Source organism: Telmatherina bonti (assembly GCF_933228915.1).
Source record: "Telmatherina bonti genome assembly, chromosome: 21".
Taxonomy (NCBI): Eukaryota; Metazoa; Chordata; class Actinopteri; order Atheriniformes; family Telmatherinidae; genus Telmatherina; species Telmatherina bonti.
The window spans coordinates 20,321,236-20,343,473 of record NC_136630.1 but is presented as its reverse complement, the minus strand read 5'-3'; the positions used below and the strand labels follow the sequence as shown (position 1 = coordinate 20,343,473).

The 22,238-nt window shown below is 38.0% G+C and overlaps 3 protein-coding genes across 11 annotated transcripts; 2 read left to right on the top strand and 1 right to left on the bottom strand.

Annotated features, from left to right (window-relative positions):
* Window positions 1-60: 60 nt before the first annotated feature.
* eif2ak1 (eukaryotic translation initiation factor 2-alpha kinase 1) lies at window positions 61-9,481 on the top strand. Of its 8 annotated transcripts, none has more exons than XM_079261506.1 (16): window positions 312-406; window positions 1,699-2,097; window positions 2,230-2,397; window positions 2,502-2,638; window positions 2,729-2,769; window positions 2,856-2,955; window positions 3,055-3,135; window positions 3,221-3,314; window positions 3,403-3,451; window positions 3,573-3,951; window positions 4,093-4,198; window positions 4,344-4,450; window positions 7,434-7,548; window positions 7,641-7,720; window positions 7,953-8,186; window positions 9,157-9,481. In XM_079261506.1, exons 2-16 carry the CDS (start codon window positions 2,043-2,045, stop codon window positions 9,280-9,282), a joined length of 1,872 nt encoding a protein of 623 aa, XP_079117632.1. In that variant the 5' UTR covers window positions 312-406; window positions 1,699-2,042; the 3' UTR covers window positions 9,283-9,481. The 8 variants fall into 8 exon arrangements, with proteins under 8 accessions (XP_079117630.1, XP_079117636.1, XP_079117633.1 ...); XM_079261511.1 differs by lacking the exon at window positions 312-406 and having other exon boundaries at window positions 1,097-2,097; window positions 2,230-2,255; window positions 2,341-2,397; XM_079261508.1 differs by lacking the exon at window positions 312-406 and having other exon boundaries at window positions 1,097-2,097; window positions 2,230-2,268; window positions 2,341-2,397.
* LOC306771811 (ankyrin repeat domain-containing protein 61-like) lies at window positions 4,553-6,695 on the bottom strand (the record flags this gene model as incomplete). Its single annotated transcript, XM_079261131.1, has 5 exons — window positions 4,553-5,158; window positions 5,318-5,518; window positions 5,699-5,867; window positions 6,180-6,274; window positions 6,558-6,695. 5 exons carry the CDS (start codon window positions 6,693-6,695, stop codon window positions 4,553-4,555), a joined length of 1,209 nt encoding a protein of 402 aa, XP_079117257.1.
* A 451-nt stretch (window positions 9,482-9,932) lies between the features above and the next one.
* usp42 (ubiquitin specific peptidase 42) lies at window positions 9,933-20,683 on the top strand. 2 transcript variants are annotated; one of them, XM_079260814.1, is made up of 18 exons: window positions 9,933-10,002; window positions 11,204-11,453; window positions 13,053-13,259; window positions 13,382-13,492; window positions 13,739-13,838; window positions 14,700-14,767; window positions 14,879-14,949; window positions 15,071-15,153; window positions 15,267-15,378; window positions 15,512-15,652; window positions 15,985-16,085; window positions 16,392-16,557; window positions 16,678-17,334; window positions 17,415-17,494; window positions 17,730-18,791; window positions 19,948-20,255; window positions 20,361-20,424; window positions 20,545-20,683. In XM_079260814.1, the coding sequence occupies exons 2-17, from the start codon at window positions 11,213-11,215 to the stop codon at window positions 20,396-20,398; spliced, it is 3,546 nt and encodes a 1,181-aa protein (XP_079116940.1). In that variant the 5' UTR covers window positions 9,933-10,002; window positions 11,204-11,212; the 3' UTR covers window positions 20,399-20,424; window positions 20,545-20,683. The 2 variants fall into 2 exon arrangements, with proteins under 2 accessions (XP_079116940.1, XP_079116939.1); XM_079260813.1 differs by having other exon boundaries at window positions 19,945-20,255.
* The last annotated feature ends 1,555 nt before the right edge of the window (window positions 20,684-22,238 follow it).

Here is a 22,238-nt window from a genome sequence, read left to right as displayed (position 1 = left end):
TTTCAGCACGGACGCTACGCGACGGTCCCTGTTCATAGACTATACTTGACTCATGGCCGACCGTTGACATGGGGGATCGCGAGGGACTTTTATGAGAAAGTGTTTCTTCGTGATCAGTTAATAGTCATGAAGATGTTGACAACCTGAGGTTACCGAACAGTAGGGCGCATCTCACAACAAACATGGGGTAGCTGTAATTTTCTCTTAGCCAATCTATTTAAATTTAGAATAATAAAAATGTTCAGTTCAACATCCACCAACGGGATCATGTGCTCCGAGGAATGTTCTGGCAGCAGCAGCAGCAGCCTGTTGGTCCGCCGCAGCCTGAAACCTGTCAGGAACCAGAAGATTGACGCTAGCTTGTTAAGTTTGGCCAGCGAGGAGGACGAAGAAGTCCACTTTGATAGTAAGAAGTTTTAGTTGTTAAATTATTGTTTTAATATTATATAAAATATAATGAGCCTTACTGTAGCCCTCTTTGTGCGACATTAATTTTACACGTTGAGAAAAATATAGAAAGTGTTGATTGGTACAGTTTTCTCAAATCTCGCGATAGAAATTAGCATCTACGCTAGTCGGTCAGGTCATTAGGTAAGCTATCTTCAATCATACACCGTATATGAAATACCTCTTTATACACAGTCTATGTCTTCAATGCACCATCTCGACTTTAACTCTCAGATTGATAAAGGTTGGTAGAGAATATCTGCTTTCTGTTCTCACTAATGCAGAGCCGTGAACATGTCTGTGCATGTTCATTGTTGTTTGGGACAGTACTTTGTACACTTAGGTAAACTCTGAGACTAGCAAATCAAACAAAAACACATTACTCTTGCAAGATCAGCTTAAGATTTTAGACAGACATAAACTAAATATTGCAACAATGTTTCATAGATTTCATGGGGTATTATAATATTGATCTGGACATCATAAACGTTTAATATTTATGTTCAATAAATGTTTGTCTGGTTTTTTTTTTTTGTTTTTTTTTTTTTTTTTTGCATAAATTTCAATTAAGAGATTTTTTTTTTTTTTTTAACTTTTATTTATATTTATGTGTTTTAAATCTAATTTAAATTAAAACTGACCACTTGGTGATGGAAAATGAATGAATGAATTAATTTTCTAATTGGGTAAACAAAGGCAGAGAAAATGTGACAGGTCATCCCTGTCTGGTGTAATGTGTGTTATTATTATCATTATCACTGTTAGCGAGAATTTCATGATGTGGTTTGTTTCTATTGGTTCTTTTGCTAACTTAAAGGCTTGTAACTCAGGTGTCACCCTTCATTTGAAAGACTGTGTGCTTGATTTACAACTTCTCGCTCTACATGTTGAAGTATCTTTGCCCAAGTGACTAACTCACGTTGTCCCTGTCTGTAATATTCATTTGAAGTCACTGTGGATAAAAGCATCTGCTAGATTAATGTAACTGAGGAAAGGTTAATAACAAGTTAACAATTTTACTGAGCCTTTTCTTGTAGTCCAAATAAAGTTCTAGTAGTTTCAGTCAGATTTATAGATAACTTTTAAAGTGCTGTTGCAGTCCCTTTTTTACAAAGTAATCATGCTCAACCAGAAATTCATAAAAACTGGAAATATTATATTTATATTTGGAAGATCTTCTGTGCTATAAAACTGGCACAAAAGTAAGGTTTGGGCGAATACTAATGTGGCATTTATGACTCTTATCATCAGCCAGGTGCAAACGATAAAATCGGTTCAACATCAAAATCATGTCTCATAACTAGACAAGATGTGACCCCCCCACAGACCTTGCAATATGAGGACTGACAGTGAATTATGAGGAACTTCGAAGGCCCCTCCCTCTTGTTTTGGCACAGTGTACGTCTCTTCTCAACTTGGTTTGCAGTAGGTGGAGGGGGCTTGTCTCCGCTGGACATGGCAGATAAGCACTACTGTTGTGCACACCCCTTACGTATAAAGATGAGTTCATTTCTTGTCTTGGAGCTCAAGTAAAAAAATCATTAGTGTAGCTTAGAGTTCTTTTTAGCCCACCAAAAGGGTTTTCATACTTCAAAATGGACCTAGGAGAAAAGAACATTGTGGAAATTATTGCAAAGGTTATTGAAGAAGGTAATGTACATGTCTTCAAACTGAAGATGTATTATTTTTATTGGGAATATTCTGTTTGAGTCTTTTAAAAACTACAAAACAAAGAGACAAGCTTCTCCTCTTACATTCTGTGTTTTCCTTTTGTATGTGCAGCTTCAGACTCGGAAAATAACCGTGAGGTGTTGATGGCTGGTAGGCATTATCCATCCATCCAGGAGTTTGCATCTGCAATCCCTAACCACCTTCTCCTTGGGTCTTTGCTAGAACATCTGTGCTGTGTGTATGAAACCAATCCAGCACGTTCACGTATGCTGTTTAAAGGTATTAACTCAAAAGTGAAACCTTGTTTGAACCCTTTAAATATATCTTAGTCTAGCATCATGTCACCCTGTTGAACTGTAATTATTTTGATACTCTCATTTTAGTCATTGGCCAGCGTTTAGCTGCCATGAACCTCCTGTCCCCCTTGGCCATAAGTGATGAATTCAGCACCGTTAGACTCCAACACAACCGAGCCTTCACTGAGCTACTTAATGCTGCAAGCTCCTCATTGTACCAACAGGTAACTGTATATCTCACTGCTACACACCACATCAATCTAACTTTTGTATTTTTTAATCTTCATTATCTGATCAATCCTTTTCTTATGCAGGGCCAACGTCTCAGCACAAACATACTTAATCCTGCTGTTCGGTAAAGTGTTTTATAGTAGCATTTATGTTGTGTTGCTTCCAAAGAACTTTTAATTGGATCATAAAACATATTTTTTCTTTCCACAGACCGAAGGAGGGACTGTTTCAAGCACAGGCATCACGGTATCTCAGTGAATTTGAAGAAATCTGTAGGCTTGGGAAGGGATCATATGGAAATGTTTTCAAGGTACTTTACTCTTGTGCCATACTTTTTTCTTTATTCTTTAGAAACTCTCTGAAGTAGTAGGTTTGAGTTCATTGTGGTTTCTTTGAAATAATTTTGTAGGTTATGAACAAACTAGATGGACAGCTTTATGCAGTGAAGAAAATTCTCATCAAAAAAGTCTCAAAGGAAGACTGTATGAAGGTAAGCCATTGCAGATTTCTGGAGTAATATCCAAGCACTGTTCCGACATACATTTGAACTAATTGAAGAATTTTATATACTGTAGGTTCTTAGGGAAGTAAAAGTGTTGTCCAGCTTGCAACATGTTAATGTTGTGGGTTATCACACAGCATGGATGGAACATGTTCAGCCAGTGGCATGTAAGTGTTAACTACTGGACTGAAATTAATGACCCTTTAGAAATATGTAAATGATTACCGTGCTGTAAATAAGCCATCTTTGTTTCAGATCCTGAGTCGCTCCTTCCAGCTCTTGAATCTCCTGGACAACAAGAGAGGTAGGCCTTGTGTCATTAAAGAAGTTTCCACCATTTCCAAGCATTAGCCAGGGTTTAGCCTGCAGCTTTCCTTAGGCAAGGTGCATGTATGCAATGCTAAATCCATCTCATTTATTTACAGTTCTGAAAGCCTTGACAACAGTAGTGCTAGCTCCTCTATAGTTTTCCAAAGCTTCAATCAAACACCAGAGGATGCTGCTTCAAGTGCCAAAGCACCTTCACCAGTGACCCAGCCTGTGAAAGCCTTAGTTTCAGCCCAGGAGGGACAGGTAGTCTGTCCCAAAACAATGCGCCGCATCCCAGAGAACTATGTCCCTTGTGTGTTTCTGGGACAGCGAGGAACAGTGAAAAGCTCTAAATGTCCTGCTATGGACTTGGACAATTCAGCCCTCTTAGAGGAGGAGTCAAGCAAAGGCAGCGTTGAACTGAACAATAACTCTTGCATCGACAATGAGTGTCAGCACTGGGCTGAAAAACGTACAAAAAGGCCATCTAAAGAGGTATGCGCTTCATAAGGTTTTCTGAAATCTGAATACTTTGCATAAGTATCATGTTTTAATGCATACTGGAATTTAAAAAGTGCACCATGTTTTTGGATGTAATACGTAAACCTTTCATTTGTGGATCCTTTTCATGTGCAGGTACAGTTCCACCTAATGCTCTATATCCAGATGCAGCTCTGTGAGCGCTCACTAAAGGATTGGATCTGTGAAAGGAATACCAGGCCCAAAGAACAGCAGATCCAAGGTTGTAATTATTTTACACTTTTTACGCACGTTTGCACTGTAATTTTGTCAAAGTGGAAACTGCATTTTCAGATTTGGTATCAGTTTCTCATTATTTACAGTTCAGTACTTTTTTTCGTACTAATACGTGTATTGGATATTTTCAGGTCCGTATGATTGTGTTGATGGTGAACAAACACTCAGCTTGGTGAGACACATACTTGAAGGAGTTGAGTACATCCACTCAAGAGGAATCATGCACAGAGACTTAAAGGTAAGGTTTGTTGATTTTTATTTGATCAGTTTGAGGTTTTAAAATATGGGACGTCTTTAGAGTTTGCAACAGGAATTAAACACGTGCTAGTTATTTGTTACATCACATAGATGATTTCAAAAAGTCTTGTTCACAATCTTCCATGAAAGTGATGTGTTGACTCTCCCAGTGGTTGAAGACAAAGTCATACAGCATCTCAGGCAGGACTTTCCTCAATTCCTCATTCCTGCATCCTACATATTTCAGATAAATGTCACGCTTGCAAATATCCTTAAGTCTCTTCGGCTGCTGAGTGAGTCTGAGTAATTGGTCTCTCTGTTTGAAGAAACGTGGTTCTGTCAAGGTTAAAGGCAAGCAGCCGTTCTGGTTAAAGATTGTAAGTGGGGAGGTCAAGCTGAGGAGTTTCATCAGCAGAGAGCTATTTTGTATTTTGGGTCTGTGGTTCAGGAACAGGAACAAGCAGTTTTCCCCTGCTTTGCTCAGCTTATTAATATTGCCTCCGTGCCTCAGCAGGACATCCACCAATTCCTTGTTTCTCATGCTGCATGCCTCTTGTAATGGTGTCAGTCCAGCTTTGTTCATCATGTTGGGCTTCGCTCCCTGCTCAAGAAGCTCAATGATGCAACTGTTGTCATCAGTTTTAGTGGTCTTCGTAGCTACTGCCATCACAGCAAGGTGCAGAGGAGTGTTCCCAGAGTGTTGGACCCCCTTAAAAAAAAAACACAGTTGTAGTCATTTATTGCAGATATTTCAGCTGAATTAATCATTCTTACGTTACTTTTTATGTTTGAATTACCCACTGAAAGGGTGCAACTCAAGATCAAATTATTTACTTGATTTTAGTATTTTCAACAGGACAAAACAAACCATGTTGACGTCTGCCCCCTGGCTAATCAAACTGGTGATAATATCCTTATCAAGCATCCCTGCAGCCATATGCAGGGGGGTTTTCCCATAGCTGTCCAAGGCATTAACATCAGCACCATAGCTGGTCAGAATCTGGACAGCAGACAGGACCCTGTAGTGTACTGATATGTGTAGGACTGTCTGGCGACTGTGATCCTCCACCTACAGAAAAACCCCAACGAAACACAAACCAAGTTGGCAAACTGTTTTGAGATAAATTACATTCTAAAGATTTTACTATTACACCAACAATGCTCTACCTGAAATTTTTAACCGCTATTTTCCACCGATGGGATCTTTTTTGGACAAAAAATAAATAAATAAATGTGAAAAGCTCATTACCTGTGCATTGACATTGGCACCATGCTCACAGAGAAGCCGTAAACAGGCCTCTGCATGCCTGTGCTCTTCAGTCACAACTGTCCTGAACTTGGAGTCAGGCTTTGCCCGGGTCTTTAATTTCCTCCAGCTGGGTATCACCAAGTGTAGTGGAGTTTTACCTGATCTGTCCCTGTAGCAGAGTCTGTGTCAGTAAAGGTGATTTAAATGCAGTGCGGACAGTTTTCAATGATAAAAGGAAGCATTTACCCGTGTAGCGCTGTATTCAGTTTCACTTTGAACAGGAAGTGTTCTTGTTGGATAGATTACAATCTTACTTTGACATATGGTTTGTTTAATAAATTTAACCTTAGATTTAAGTAGTTTTCAACTATTTTAGTGGGAATATTCTTTCTTTAATTAAAAGAAAACAGATTCATGTAACATCCTTGATAGGATGAAGTTATGGTGTATAGAGATGTATTTATGCCATGTTTTTTCATACTTCATCTCAGTGTTAGCTCCTGCTGACAGCAAACTCTGCATGCTCTTTAGTCTGGTATAAGATGCAGCTAGATGAAGGGGACAGCTGACACAGCCCTCGGGAGAAAACAAAAAAAGTCTTTTAGTTTAGTTTTGTACATAAATGTAGTAAATGAGCCTTAATAAACTGTAGGATTGTCTCTGGGCGCATACACATCTTTTTCTCCCTGTCTCTATGGTTATTTACTTTTGTGTGATGATTTTAATGAAGATTCTGTGTTTCTGTCCATTTTGTTTTTCTGACAAAAGATTTTTGGTTGAACACATTTTAAATCTTAAAATTAATGAAGATGATTACACTTACCTCCCAGAAAACTCTTCCAAATAAATGATCTTGTACCTCAATTAGGAAGTTGCTCCCAAACTTCTTTGACATATTTTCAATGCATTCCAAGTCTTCATTTATAATCCCTTCGTAGAATTCCAAGTTGATGTTATTACCTTTCTTATCTGTGTGTTTCCTGAGTTCCTCCGTCATGACTGAGTCTTGCAGACTCGCTGCCTTCTGTGCTGCTTCTTTTAGAAAATGTTCTTTATTTTGAATCTAGTTATCCTGGATCCTTCTTGAAAATCTGTCATTTTGGAGACAATTTAGACAATTATACAATCAAATTAATTTCATTTTGATGTCCTTAAAATCGAAATGAGCTACTTCTGTGTTTGGTGTTTCCACACTAGCTACTTCTGTTTTTTCTGTTTGGTCTTTGTTGCTTGCTGTCAACAGGAGGGCTCAAGAAGTGCAGGTCTAACTTTGATGTACAGACTTCCTGTTAAAAACTGATAACTTGTTGCTGCACTTGGGGCCAATTGTGGGGACTTGTGACGCTCTTTTAAAGCAGTTAACTTACTTGCTGCAGTGTTTGTGTCACTGCACTGTTTTGCTTTTTGAAGATCAGTAATGTATAAAAGTGTTTTGCCTGTGGTGTTTTTCCACTTTGATTTTAAGTATTACTCCAAATCCAGACTCTCATGGGTTGATACATTTGATTTTCATTGATAATTTTTGTGATTTTGTTGTCAGAACATTCAACTATGGAAAGAAAAAAGTATTTAATAAAAATATTTCATTAATTCAGATCTACAACGTGTAACTTTAGTGTTCCCTTTATTTTTTTAGCAGTATATTATATGCAAACACTTGAGGTATCTGTATTTGTATACCAAATGATTGATGGAACTACTTCTGATAACTTTTGTTTGTTTTGTCTTTTTTCAGCCAAGGAACATTTTCCTTCATGGTCACGACCACCATGTTCGGATTGGGGACTTTGGTTTGGCCTGTAGTGATTTAATCGTTGATGGCAGTAAAAGCACCACATCTTCTGGCAGTGGTAAGGTTTATTTGTAAGAACACAGTGTGTCTCAGAATCACCAGTAGATGGCATCATTTGCTTCTGAGTGGCTTTTATTGAACATTTTGCAGATCCCCGACATACTTCAGGTGTTGGCACATTTGTGTATGCTGCACCAGAACAGCTTAAAGGCACCCATTATGATTCAAAGGTAACCATATTAATACAACATATTGATACGACAACCTAATTTTCATAAATTCAAACTTTTTAAATATATTAGAATTTATTTTTGGTTTATTGATTAATTAACTTTTATTATTAATAAGAATGTACTTTTATAATTAGGATATAACATTGTTTGCCTCTTTTGTCTGTGATATTTTACAAAATGACAAACAAAATTATAGTAATAAACCAGATTGTCAATGTTGTTCTCTCAGTCAGACATGTACAGCATTGGCGTTCTGGCTCTTGAGCTATTCCAACCCTTTGGGACAGAGATGGAGCGTGTCCGGATCCTTGGGGACCTGAGAGAGGGGAAAATTCCTGAGTCATTCTGCCACAGATGGCCAGTTCTGACTGAGTTCATCATGAAGCTGACGAGTAAAGAACCAAGTGTTCGACCGACAGCCCATCAGCTCCTACAGAGTGAACTCTTCTGCAATAAAGACATGGTACTTTGGGACAACCATATATGCTCAAAAACTAGTACAATATCTAACTGTTTTTTTTTTGTTTGTTTGTTTGTTTGTTTTTAATCCACAGAAGAGAATAGAATCAATTTTATTGTCATTATCCACAGCAAGCATCATCGTATCAGATCCCTATTTTTATAACAAAAAAAAGATATATTTCTCAGAGTGCCACTTTTTACACTGTTATGATTAATTGCAGAAAAATTAATGCATTAAATTGCGAGACATTTGTCAGTACACCGATGCACACTGTAGATGTCTGCTAAAAACTTAGCACTTTGATGCTATATTTAGGGATTTCTCAGACCCCTCTCACCACTCTGTATATAAAGAAAAAGCAACTATCACATCTAGTGACTTTTTCTGGTGTTATTGAAGACTTGTGGTATGTAACATGTATGCATGTGTTGTTTACTCATCTGTGTTAGCGGCTACTGCGTAAGCTCCTCCCCCATCAAAAAGAACACAGTCCTCCCACAGCATCCAGCTTCAAGCTGCAGTCAGAGCAGCAAGTAATCACCTTTGCTGCATGACCAGACTGAAACCACAGCACAATCTGTCTTATGGTGGGAATTTCCCAGTGAACTTCACTTCAGATTTTCAGAAACCTACGAATGACATCATGGAGGCTCCGCCCACCTTTTATACAGGCTGTGGTCCTAACAAATATTTCCTTCAGACACACAAGAGTAGGAAAAAGAACAAATAATGAAAGAAGTAAAATTAAAATGTGAATACACACGATAAAATAGTAAGGGTTAGAATAAATAGATTTAAATTACAGATATAAAAGCTACACTTGAATATGTGGATTATACTTGGGAATATTTTCAATTTTATGTCAAGAATGTCTACACTGTGTAACTACTACTGTTTGGTTTGTCCCAGGAATTACACTTGACCTGTGTAGGTTCTTGTATCAATTACCAACTTGTTTTTTCCCCTACAGGTAATCCATGGTTTGCAGAGAAAAGTTGAAGAGCAGGAGGAAGAAATCATGCAGCTGAAGATGCAGATCAGTCAGCTTCAGAGCTCACATGTCACAGTTAGTTTCTCTGAGTTGGAGAAAACTTGAACTCTTGAAAAAATATCTTAGCAGACTGTCAAAAACTGTTTTTTTTCAGCCACTTTTGTACTTTGATTTGTGACTGTGTACAAGTGGCCTAGTGTGCGTGTGCTTTGGGGGGGCGGGCATGTGTGTCTTGTACTCATGAGTTGCATTTAATATTTTTTATTTTTAGCTGTTCAATAAAAGCTGTTTCAGATACTGGCAAGGTGACCTATTCAGTGCTAATTATGTGTGAACTGATGGACATTGATGGAACAAAAAACAAGGTGGTGGGGCATTCAGTTTTCTGTTATTTGTCTATGCTTATCTATGCATTTCAAGTTGAAAGTTTAACTTTTTTTTCTTTTGTTATGGTGCTGATTACTGGGAATACAAAAAGGCTGGTGGAATTATGATTTACACAATGCCTTAATGTATTCAAAAAACTACATTTTAGATAATCATTGTTTGAACTACTTGCATTAATAACAACTCTGTTTGTACAAAGCTCTGCTAATGAGTTGTACGTGCACGCTAAGGTCAGAGTTAAGTACGTGCGACGGATCTTCCCGAAACACGTTCCTCACACAGACATGGTCGAATCGACCTATCAGAAACCTCGTTTCATGGCAGGTACCCGGATGTACCCGTGGGGCAATTAGCTACGTCATTGTTCACCGCCGGACACCCGCTGGAAATAAGGAATGGATTTAAAACTGGTATTAATGTATTCATAACAGATTACAGGTGAGTGTTGAGTTGCCTTTACGGGCCAATGTCCCAGTAAATATGCAGTCGAAATATTTAGGCAGGTTTAAGTCGCCGGAATTTCCTGTAGTAGCCGTACACCGGTTGTATGTCATGTCGGAGAGCAGCGCAGTGAGACACTGGAGACACTGCCGCCGGTGTCGAGCCCCTCCTTTCTCGTCTATTTAGTCTTACATTTACTCAGGGCCTCAAGTTTAATATTCAGCACACTTGATTAACTGTCGTTTAAATATGCCTAAGATGATAGTTCGTAACTATGTGTCTCGTCGCCGTGTTAGCCTGTCTATTGTGGATGCTAACTAGCTTACTTGCTAGCCGCCTAGCAGTAATGTTGCCGCACGACAAGGCTGAAATGTTAGCTGCTCTCTTTAGCTACGCGTCTCTTTCTTCGTTTCCTTTATGGCATGAGCTTCATAAGCCGATTGTTAGTTACAAGTTATTCCATCACACTTCAATTCCAATGGCTGAAAGCACATATCAGTATTTCGTGGGGGACAAATCTTTCACATTAACTTTAGTTTACTCCGTGTATTCTTGAAATTTAAAGGCGCTGCGTGTTAAGGCCTTGCTACCGCTCGCCAACCAGTGCAAGTCAGTCTGTTGGAGCAGGTGGGAGGGAACAGCTGCTGTAGGAAACGTGTTTCCGACCAGGACATTTCCCCCCCTTTTATGTTCAATGGTTGATAAGGTTTATTTAGAGACTTTTAAACAGCTTGAATATTTTTTTAACTGCTTTATTCATTGGTTTATTTGCGAGTTTTGTAAATAGGTTTTCTGGTGTTTAGTGTTTTACTCAGAGTATTAGACTTTTTTAAGAAATAGGTGTTCATAAAATGTAATTTAGCTTATCAATGACACTAAACTTTCAAAGGTTTTTTCTAGATATTAATTATTCTTAGAAAATCTGTTTTTTTTATACAAAGAGACGTTCATATATTTGATCTATGTGAAACTGCACTAGATCATCACTTTCATGCATATTACTGAAGTGATATATTTCTAGCTGTTTTAATCTAAACATGTATTCAGATATACAAATGTATTAGTAATTTGTTGGTGATTGTGTTTCAAATACCTTTTGTGCATGTCAGTTATCTTAAGCAGAAATAAATCAAATAAAACTTGGCTTTACATATTTTTCTGTAAATCATGAAGTTTTTTGTGTTTGTCCATAATGCAGCTATGAACAATGACCATAGTTGACAGATCTTCAGAAAAGTCTGACCACGAGTCAGTCGGATTTAACCGATCCTCCTTCACTAGTGGAGACGTGGGGATGGACGGCAGTTGTTCCAGCAGTTGGGCAGTGGGTCCCACCATGCCCAATGACTCACCAAGACTAAAGTCTCCTGGAAGCTGCCTTGGTCCGACCCCGGGTGCCGCTGTCTACAACAGTACACCCTCTTCTGTGGACCGGCCCAAAGACCAAGGTAAGAGCATGGCTTTTTAATGAATGCAACTGCATTTTAATGAATGCTCTTAAAGCTGGAAGATTCTATTGTTTACAGACCACGGCTCGGTCATTTAATGCTCTTAACATATCACTTACGGTAAACTTATAAGTTACACAACCCTTCTAGTTACACAGTGCAGCTATACAGACCTCTTTGGCCAGTAGTAATCTTTTCCGTACATATAGTGGAAAGGGCAAGACACACTGTTTATTTTTCAAATGGAGATAAGAAGCAACCATTTGTTTAGACATTGGTATTCTAAGATAATTTTTGTTTATTTTATTTTTTAGTGGGAAAAAAAGCATTTGTTATAAAATGGTCTGTTCACTATCTAATCAGAAAAAATTCACACACTTTATGTTGGACCAGTTGTAGCTTTGATGTTATAAAATCACCTTGGCATAATTTTAATAGACATTGTTGTGATATTCATTTCTGTCCTAAGTGGGCTGCTCAGTCTTTGCCTGTGCACCTCAAAATGGGGTTAAGTGCATATGTAAAACTGATGTCATGTTTCTTGAACGACTCTCTAACAACGGATCCTGGGACTGCCATCTGGGAATACGTCTGTCACCAAGAGAAAAGAAAACCTAATTAGTTTGGTCACATAAGGTTGTTGTACGTAGACCAGAGCTATTGTAATCCCAGAGGAAAATGGTGCCCCAATAGCCACATACCATTGCAGTTAAATCGAGAGATGTTTTCTGTAAATTTTATTAATCACTTATGGTTACATTAATAAATGTACTGTAATGATTTTTTTCTTGTTTTTGCATGACAGTGTTACACAGTTGGTTTTGTGGGTGTTGTGTTACTGCATCTAGGCATTATGAAGCATCATCCAGTTAGATAATGCAGCAAGTTGAAGATCAATCACTGAGCGTGTGACACAGTTGGTATTTTGATATAAATTCAAGCAAGTCATCTTATTAACGATAACAAGGTGGTTTGCCTTGTCCTATTCAGACTCTGGTCTCTGTAGACAATGTTAGAGCCAATTAATTAATATTTTGTTGGTAAAATATTCAGTTGTTTTATTGTGAGAGAGTTTTAGACTTAATAAGCTTAACTGAGGACAATTAAGGCTGCTCTAAGGTCCGGGTTCTGGTTTAACAAGCCATCCATGAAGCTTAAGTTTCCCAGAGATTCCCAGAGCCCAGAGAGTGTATTTACTCATAAGGAATACCTTTATTTTTTGTATATCTTTTTTTCTCTTTCCTGTAACACTGAAAAGATTTAGTAAAGAGCACAGAATCAAGCCATGGGCTTTCAGTGGTTTTTTGGAAGCACGTGTCAACTAAATGCTCGGTGTCTTCAGCTAGAAAAGGGCCTTTATAGTCAGTGCCACTCTTACAATGTTAAAAAAAAAAAAGAATATATATCTGTTTATTGCAATATGAAATTACTACATCAGGGTCTTAATGCACCTTTTATCATGTGTCAGTAAAGTGGGCAGCTATTTACCAATATATATACGTTCACTGGAATATAACGTGTACACATAAAAAAATTTTTATGTCTAGGATCATGCATCTTCATTCAATTTAATTATATCATCAATACTTTTTTGTCCAGTTATAAGCAGTGGGGATGGAATTGATCTCCCCCAGAAGGTCCTGTTCCCTCCTGAACGGCTCAGTTTGAAGTGGACCCAGGCTCACCGTGTTGGTGCTGGCCTGCAGAACATGGGGAACACGTGCTTCCTCAACTCAGCACTGCAGTGCCTCACCTACACAGCCCCATTAGCTAACTACATGATGACACGGGAACACTCCAAAACATGTAAGCATTTTATAGCAACAAAGGTTTAAATTAACGACACAGTCATGATGTAATTACTACATTATTAGTTTGCTAAAATGTTTATTTTATTCATGTTTATTAATCTGATGTTGCTGCTGCAGGTCACGAGCCAGGGTTCTGTATGATGTGCACCATGCAAAACCACATCATTCAGGTTTTTGCCAACTCTGGGAATGTCATTAAGCCGATCGGCGTCCTCAATGAGCTCAAACGTAAGTAAATGTCTACAGAGCTGAAATTTCTAAGCTGTGTCCTGTGTAAAAAGTGTGCCTGTACTCAGAGATAGGAGGCAGTGTTTGACTGTCTAGTTTATTATTTTGGAGGGAAGTTTTTTTTAGGTTTGTATCTTTTTTTTTAAACTGTTGAAAGATCTTTAAACTCATATTTAACTTAAACTTGTGTTACAGCTTGTTAAATGATTTCTTCTGTTTTCTGTATGTTTTTTCCAACTCACATAGGAATTGCAAAACACTTCCGCTATGGAAGCCAAGAAGATGCACACGAGTTCCTGCGGTACACGGTAGACGCTATGCAAAAGTCCTGCTTACCTGGAACCAAGTGAGTCTGATTGTAAACTTCATTAGATAACTTGTTCTGTAACTGTCAGATCAGTAGAAAGGTGAAGTCTTTACTGATGGAGATTGCTGAAGATTTATTTTTACAAAGGTCTTTTGAAATAATTACTGTTATATGTTTTAAGGAAGTCTCTTTAGCGTTAAGCTTAGTTGTTAAAAATATTTTTTTAAATACCTCTGTATATTTTTTTGCTTTATCACAATGGAAAGTCTTACAGTTAGGATGACTGCTGTAAGACTTTCCATTTAATCTGTACATTGGGCTGACTTTTGTGGTTGTCATTGGTCTCTAAGGGTCAATTCAAACAAACACTGTTGCTCTTTAAATGAAACCTGGTTTGGTTTTTCCAACTGCTCCCCCCCCCCCCCCCCCCCCCCCCCCCCCCCCCCCCCAAGTGATTATTATTTTGGGAAATACTGCTCCCTAGTAAGCAGTTGCTGCAACTGCATGACATATCCATGTTTGAGTCAAGTACATTGTGAAAGCAAAGCAAAGGAAGGTGCAACATTTTCCAGAATTTTCTGCAAAATCAGAGTTTTTTTGGACTATCCTGGGATGAATGTGCCCTAACGTGTTAATAACCTGAAGAATCAAATTCAATTCTGCTGCAGTTGCTGTACTAACAAGTGGCCCCTGAACAATTTGATCTTGCTTTTATTCCTCAGTTTATCCTTCCTCTACTTGTGCTGTTTGCTTTTGTAACTTGTGAGCTAAATTATTTTAAAGTAATTTTCCTCTTGTCTTCATAACAGTATAACAAAAAACATGTCTGTATCTTCATTGAGATAGTGAAGATAAGTCCCTGATAAGTGATTTTAATTCTTATCTTTATCTTTCTGACAGATTGGACAGGCAAACGCAGGCAACCACTTTCATCCATCAAGTATTTGGCGGGTACCTTAGGTCCAGAGGTAAATTATTTTTAATTTATATCTAATTGATTCTTATGCATAAGTTCACATTTTGTAGTTTCATTGCTTTGCTGACAATTTACGTTGAGATTTGTTTTTTGTATTTTTCAGTAAAGTGTTTAAACTGCAAAGCTGTCTCAGATACTTTTGACCCTTTTCTGGATATAACATTGGAAATTAAGGTATCAAGACTTCATTCCTTATTTGTAGAGCAAACAAGTTCTGCATTTTTGTAGATACATGGATGTACGACATTTTGCAAACATCTAAATTGCCTTCATATATTTTTTTCTTTCCATACAGACGGCTCCCACTGTCCCCAAAGCTCTGGAGCAGTTTGTCAAGCCAGAGCAGCTGGATGGTGAAAATGCCTACAAATGCACCAAGTAAGCACATTTCAAAATATTTTTTCAAAAAAGTATTTTTGCCTTTTATTAGCTTATCACCTTGCCATATGAAACAAATGTCATAAGTTAATTATGACATTTGTTTTCTTCAGGTGCAAGAAAATGGTCACAGCCTCAAAGAGATTTACAATCCATCGCAGCCCTAATGTGCTCACACTTGCACTCAAGCGATTTGCGAACTTTACTGGAGGAAAAATCACTAAGGTACTGTGACATGTGCATGTTATAATGCTCTGTAACATTGTAAAGACATGGAACACCTCAAGTAATTTGTTGCTGTTATTGAACAAATATATTTTTTGGGTTTTTTAAAATAACTCATGTTTTTTCCCACCAGGATGTGAAATATCCAGAGTACTTTGACTTGCGGCCCTTTATGTCTCAGTCTCAAGGGGAGGCCCAGATCTACGGTCTGTTTGCTGTACTGGTTCACTCTGGGTTCAGCTGTCACGCTGGACACTACTACTGCTATGTTAAGGTACTGAAAAGCAAAACCCACTATTGTGATCTTTTAGAAAACGACTGTTGCCTTGTACACATAAATAGATAGATGTAGATTTTTTTACATATAGCAGGCCTTCACATACTGTGGTCTGAACTGACAACATACAGGGCAGAACAAGTTTCTAAAAAGTTAGAAATGCACATAAAGTTTATTTAATTATGGTATCCATGACATATATTTGATCATGTGATTATAGTGCAAGTGTCACTTAAACATTAATAGATATTGTATTATACACTTTAAATTCCTTTGACAAACAGGTTATAAAAACTCATAAAAGTTATCTTTCTGTGTTTGTCTTTCAGGCCAGCAACGGTCAATGGTATCAAATGAATGACTCCTCTGTGTCTGTGAGCGACATTCGGTCTGTTCTCAACCAGCAGGCCTATATTCTTTTTTACATTAAGTGAGTAAACTGTCATTAATTAAGATGAACAGAATTTAAGTTGTTTTGTTGTTTAGAGTATGCTATTCAGTGTTAGTAAACTGTCACTGTATAAATAAGAGCCTTTCCCACAAGAGTTATTTGTTGAGAATCAAAACCTTTTATTCAAGGATTAAAAACATTTCAACAGCAAAATTAATTATTGAAACTCATAAATTAATTTTAAAAAATGCTTATTTTGTGTTTTGGTGGGATATCTGCATGCCCTGTTAGTTAAATGTTGATTGTGAAATATTTTTCCTGAACTCCATGTTTTTCATTCATTAGATCCTCTGATGTGAAAAGAGCTGGGGATTTTAGCAATTTGAGCCATAACCCGGGCATCTCTGGTCAGTCATCTCCACGGCCGGTTGTGACACCACGCATGAACACCATCACCCACCACAATAACATTGGTTTCATAGGTCCCCAGCTGCCACCACACATGACCAAGGTAATACTAAATGCTTTCAACATTGAGTATTAAAGTTTTTGTGACCATTAAAAATTCAAGTATGAACAAGAATGATTTGGATTCTTAATGGATGTATTTGCATGACTCTTGTTTTTTCAGAGTGCTCTCCATGTAAATGGGAATGGATCACTGCAAGAGTTTTCCTCCAACTCAAAAGCCAGCACCAGTAGTAGTGCTGTGGGAAAACCCGGTAATGGGCTGGCTTCCTCTTCCATCTCCCACTCAGTCAGCAGACCTACTATGATCCCAGATCAAGACAAACGACAAAAGCTTTCATTTTTTATTGGACAAAGCAAACAGAACCGGCCATCCCCTTACAGCCAGCCGTCCTCTGCAAGCAGCTCTTCCTCTAGCTCTTTATCCTCCTCACAGTCTACCTCAGACATCCACTCAGATGTTCGCTTTGTTCCTCGTCAGCTTAACCATGTTAATGGCACGTCTTGCAGTAATGGTGATCACTCCAAAGGTGGTAATGGAGCATCTTTCCTGGTGCCGTATAGCCAGGAGTCCTCAGAAGAATCAGACCAGGAAAACTGTGGCACTCTGGATAATGGCTGCTTATCCAAGTCTCAGTCAAAGGGAAGTAGTGTCACGGTCAATTTTTGTGTTACTTCTCCAAAAACCACCAATGGGGAGTCAGGAGTGCACCATAATGGCAATGAATTAAACGGACCAACTTCTGGAGTCACCAAGTCGAACCAAAATGGGCACTATAGTGAACACCACAAAATTAATGGACACAACACCCCAGAGAAGGTAAATTTCTTTCATAATGTATAAATCATTTGTTGTAATTGTACTTTTATAGTCAAATTTGTCTTTGTTGTTCTCCTCAGATCTCCAGCAGTATTCATGGCACTTCAACCTCTGTCACAGCTGTTAGTAATGGACTAGGCACTAACCACAGTCAACCAAAGTAAGATTAACTGTCTGAGTGGTGAAATTATTATTTCCATTTATCCAAATTATACAGTTAAAACAAATAAGTATTGAATATAAAGAAAGGGCTAACTGGACAAACCTACATTATTGCATTTACGTTTGGATTTGTATTCATATTCAATGGTTACTCTATAGAGACATTTTGCTTTAAACAAAAAAAATAATAAAATCAAGATTTTCTCATTTGTTGGCATTTTTTGTATTTTCAGCGAAGAGGCACTTGAATCTGCCTCATCCCAGACGAGTTCTTCTCAGATCATTCACCCTGCTGCTAATGAAAGCGACACAAGGGCTACAATTCTGTCTGAACCCCTTCCTCACCACACATCATCCTCTGCTGTTACCTCTTCACCGTCAGCTACTGCTACTAAGACTCATGCTGTTGTATCCAGAGAAGCTGCTTCTTCTGGGCATCATGTCAACCTTGCGGCCTTATCCTCAGAGCCAGACTGCTCGCAGAGCACCAGTGGAATATCTTCTGCTCCGGAGAAAATTAGCAAAAGTGTAGATGAAGACAAAGATTCCTTACAGACCAGTGATCCATCAGAAGGGATAAAAGGACATACAGAAAACAAGGAGCAGTATGTGTCCAAACCTATTTCTAGAGGTCATGAGAGGCGATCCTCTCGAGATAAGGCAAGAGACAGACTGTACTCTGATCACAGCAGGGACAGGGAGAGACACTACAGGGACCGGAGTCAAGTGCGGGAAAGTAACAGTGACCGTCATCGGTACAGGCGGGACTACAGAGATGACCATCGATCATACAAAGATCGGTTGCCTCCTGAACGGAACTATAAGGACTGGGAGCCTGAGCGGTATCGTGAACGCAGGGAGCACGACCGTGACAGGCGCTTTTACCATCACAGCCACTACCACCAACGACCTTATGTGGATCATGACTGGAGGGGATACAACTTGCCCCACCGCGAGGAGTCTTACAGTCGTTTGAGGTGGCAGCCAGACAGTCAAGAATCCCGGGCAATGAAGGAAAAGAGGACCACATGGGAGAGAGATTACTACCACTCAAAAGAGAGGAGTTCATCCCCTGCTGCGGTTCCAGAAAAATACAGGTCCAAGGGTTCTCCCCCACAAGCTCGACTGTCCAGTTTCGACTCGGCTCCTAAAAGAGAGGATCAGAGTCACAAGAGGACAACTGATCACATAAGAAAGGAAAGAGATGATAGCTCTGAGGCCCGTCACTTGAAAAAACACAAAAAAAGCAAGAAAAAGAAGAAGTCAAAAGATAAATACAAGCACCATGAGAGTGGGTAAGTATCTGCTCAGAAATAAACAGACTTGTTAGTTCACTTTGATGTTTTAGCTTTGCTGTACAGGATGATACACACCAAGAGTTGTTTGACACAACTTCTGTCTGGAGTGTGTGTCAGGAAACTGTCATTTGCATTCAGGTTCAAGTTGGGCAAACATTACAAAAGTTTAAAACTTTTTGAAGAGCTTTATTTGTAATGAAAGTTATTATAGAAAGCGAGAGCAGGTTACGTTAACTTATTGGCTGCCAAAGACAACTTTTTGATGTCTTCTGCAGATTTATGGTTTCTGTATGCGAAAAGCCAACAAAATCAACCCCAACATTTCCACGGTCCTGACTGATGAGCCAAAATGCTACAAAACGCACAGCGCGCTCTGCTGCAACTATGCCTGGCAGCTAATGAGTTAAAGATGAGAAACAAATTCATGTAAAAAGCATAATTTTCCTGACAAATTGGTTCTCAGAAAAAGGAAATATAAGGCTTTGGTATGTTGTCATTTAGTCTTAATTGAACATGTTACCCTGATTAAAAATAATCACCAACTATTTTAGTATTATTTATTTTTTGGCCTAAAAAACTGAAAGTTTTGGTTGTAAACATTTTCATAATAAAGGAGCAAATATTCAATAGAAATAATTGACATAATCATAATCACACCCTGAATATTTGTTTTGATTAATATTTGATTAGCCCTTGTTGCTATAAATACTTAACTGACATCTATTTCCCCAAATACTGATCAGGTTTTCTAATAAAAATGTGTGAAAATAAATATGTCTTGATAATGTTGTATCTAACCCTACAAACATACTTTGAAGCTTTAATTATAAAATAATAATCAGTGTACTCATTATAAATTAATATTACTCATTAAATAAGGGATATATTTCAAAACAAATGTTTGAAAGCAGTTTTGAGAGTTGTGGTTGTAGCCTGCAGTCAGATATTTTAAAAGCAAGCTTTATCATATCAGTGTGTACATAGATTGCACTACAGAATATGTAAGATATTATTCTAATAAAACCAGGGCAAGAGTGCATAAAGATTTTATTATTTCAGGAAATTTATAGTTGACACTTTTTAATTTCATTAATCAACTATTGAGTCCAGTGTAGTTAAATGTATTTATGGCTTTTTTGCCCTCCCCTAGAAGCTCAGACATGGACTCAGACCGAGCCACTGAAATGAGAAAGAAAAAGAAGAAGAGACGACACAGAGAAAGCGAGCCTGAGCAGCGTAGCCCAGACACGTCTCTGAGCCACAAGAACAGAAGCAGTGAAGAAAAGGAGAGTCGTAAACGACGTTACTCTGACTTTAAAGACGTTGACCATGACAATGGCTTTCCATCTGAAAAACGTCACTGCACAGACTGCAGTGATAGCAACAGGGACCATCTTCAGCCCTCACGTCGCACCCCACCCTCTAACAGTTCAGCTCACCACCATCACAATGGATACACAGGTAATGGAGGGTCTCGCATTCAGACTGAACCTTCAGAATCACACGATTGTTGAAATGAATCTTCCTGTTGAGCTGTTTTTGACATAATGTTGATCTTCTTTTTAGGAAATGGTTACAGCCGAACCAATGGCAACTCCCATTGATCCTCCAGTGGCCTCAAACACTAACTGTGAGTTAACTTCTTATTTACTGATAGTAAATGTGTGTAGTTTTTAGACAAATGTTGGTTCAAATGTTTGATCATTTTGTAAACACAAGCTTAAGGTCTCTATTTTCTTTTTCATTCCAGCTCCATCTACACCATTTTAACAGCAGAGGAATGATATCAACAACTTTTTATAGTGGTGCTTCTTCATAGGGAATATACTGAATTTTTTTTACTCCAACTAAAGTGTTTTTAAATGTTAAAAAATACTTTCTTTTTTTTTTCCCCCTGCATTTTTTTACGGTGTTGATTGACTTGCCGTAATTCTCCTTACTTTTGTCAATAACTCACCTATTGAACAATTAAGATGAAAAATAGTAATATATACTTGTTTAAATACAGAGAAAGCCTGGAGCTTAAACATGTCAGCTGCTGCTCAGTGGAACTCAGGACTTGAAAACTTGTTAACATCAATTAGTTTTCCACCTGCTTCAAACACAAATGAAACAAAAGGGAGAATAATTGAAAGGCATCATGTTTGTTGAAATTGTAAGATATCACCATATCTACAGAGTTGCAATGTTGTGATTTCTTTCATTTTTATTTTTGTCTTTGGTCTCACTGGGTGCAGTCAAAGAAACACAGAGGAGATATTTATGAATGAGACAGATAAGTGCGGTGGTGGAGGCAAGACTTTGCTGGCTGATACCTCCATGTTAAACCTGGACAGACTTGAGAACATTTCTCAGATTTGTTTTTTCTTTTCGCTGTTTCTGTTACCATTTCCCTCTGAAGCCTGAGACTCACATTCACTCTGTCATTTGAAAACTTGTTCACGAGGCCTCCTTCTAGGTGATTTTTCTTTCTCCCGTCCTCTTTTCTTTCAAAACATTCAAAAAGACAAGCATCTGATTTTTTTCATCATGGCTGTGGACCATTTTTGTTCGCTTTTTAATGAAAAATACAGCTTGTCTCTTCTAGCATCATAAAAAAAAAATACTGTGAATTTCATTTTAAACTGTATTCAGTTATTTTTATGTAAAAATCCTGTATCAGGATTCTCATGTTTGATTGGTTTTTAAATGGGTTTGTTTTTTGGGGATGGGGGGTGGGTGGTTCTTATTCAACTTGAGAACAAAGTTGAGAAAACTGCTGTTATACCATTTTAGTTTAGCATGTCTGAATTTATACATTGTACAAGGTAAACGCCTTAAAATACATTTGGTAATGTCAGAAATTGTAATTTGTTCTTGTATCTTGTTTACAAGCTGTGTTGAAATGAATGGAAGATGCTGATTGAGATGTGGGGTTTTTTTTCTTTTCTACTTTGTATTATAGAGGATTGACTGTATTCAGGCCTTTTGCTGAACGAATTTTCTTCATCATTTAAATTATAATGTAGTACATTGTCTGAACACCCTTCTGTATCAAGATTTTCTTAAATTTTCACACCATTTTAGCTGCTTGGATCTGAAAGGTGTCTCACTTCACACATTTCTTCCACATTTGAATTTACCAAAGATGAGTCAAGGACTTCTTGCTGAATTTGCATGAACACAAATGCTTTTTGGTTATAAGCAATTCATTTTATTTAGGTTGTACATCCAAGTTTTGGGGAGCAGTCTTCCCAACCAAAAATCAAACCAAGTTTAAATGTAAAATCTGCATTCTGTAACTGAACTGTGGTTTCGGGTTGCTCCCATTTCAGTCTACATTCACACAAATGGAGTTTTGAAAGTTCCAGTTTATTTTTTGACATTTTTGAAGGATTGATACCTTTTTTGATAAAGCATAATGTATTATGTGCTCCACAATGAACTGCACAATGTGTTTCTTCC

Coding starts and splice junctions, on each gene's coding strand:
- eif2ak1 (XM_079261504.1), top strand. CDS start 238: ATGTTCAGTTCAACATCCACCAACGGGATCATGTGCTCCGAGGAATGT. Junction 407..2,229: donor CGAAGAAGTCCACTTTGATA/GTAAGAAGTTTT, acceptor TTGTATGTGCAG/CTTCAGACTCGGAAAATAAC. Junction 3,136..3,220: donor CAAAGGAAGACTGTATGAAG/GTAAGCCATTGC, acceptor TATATACTGTAG/GTTCTTAGGGAAGTAAAAGT.
- usp42 (XM_079260813.1), top strand. CDS start 11,213: ATGACCATAGTTGACAGATCTTCAGAAAAGTCTGACCACGAGTCAGTC. Junction 15,154..15,266: donor AATGCCTACAAATGCACCAA/GTAAGCACATTT, acceptor TGTTTTCTTCAG/GTGCAAGAAAATGGTCACAG. Junction 20,256..20,360: donor CCATCACAATGGATACACAG/GTAATGGAGGGT, acceptor TCTTCTTTTTAG/GAAATGGTTACAGCCGAACC.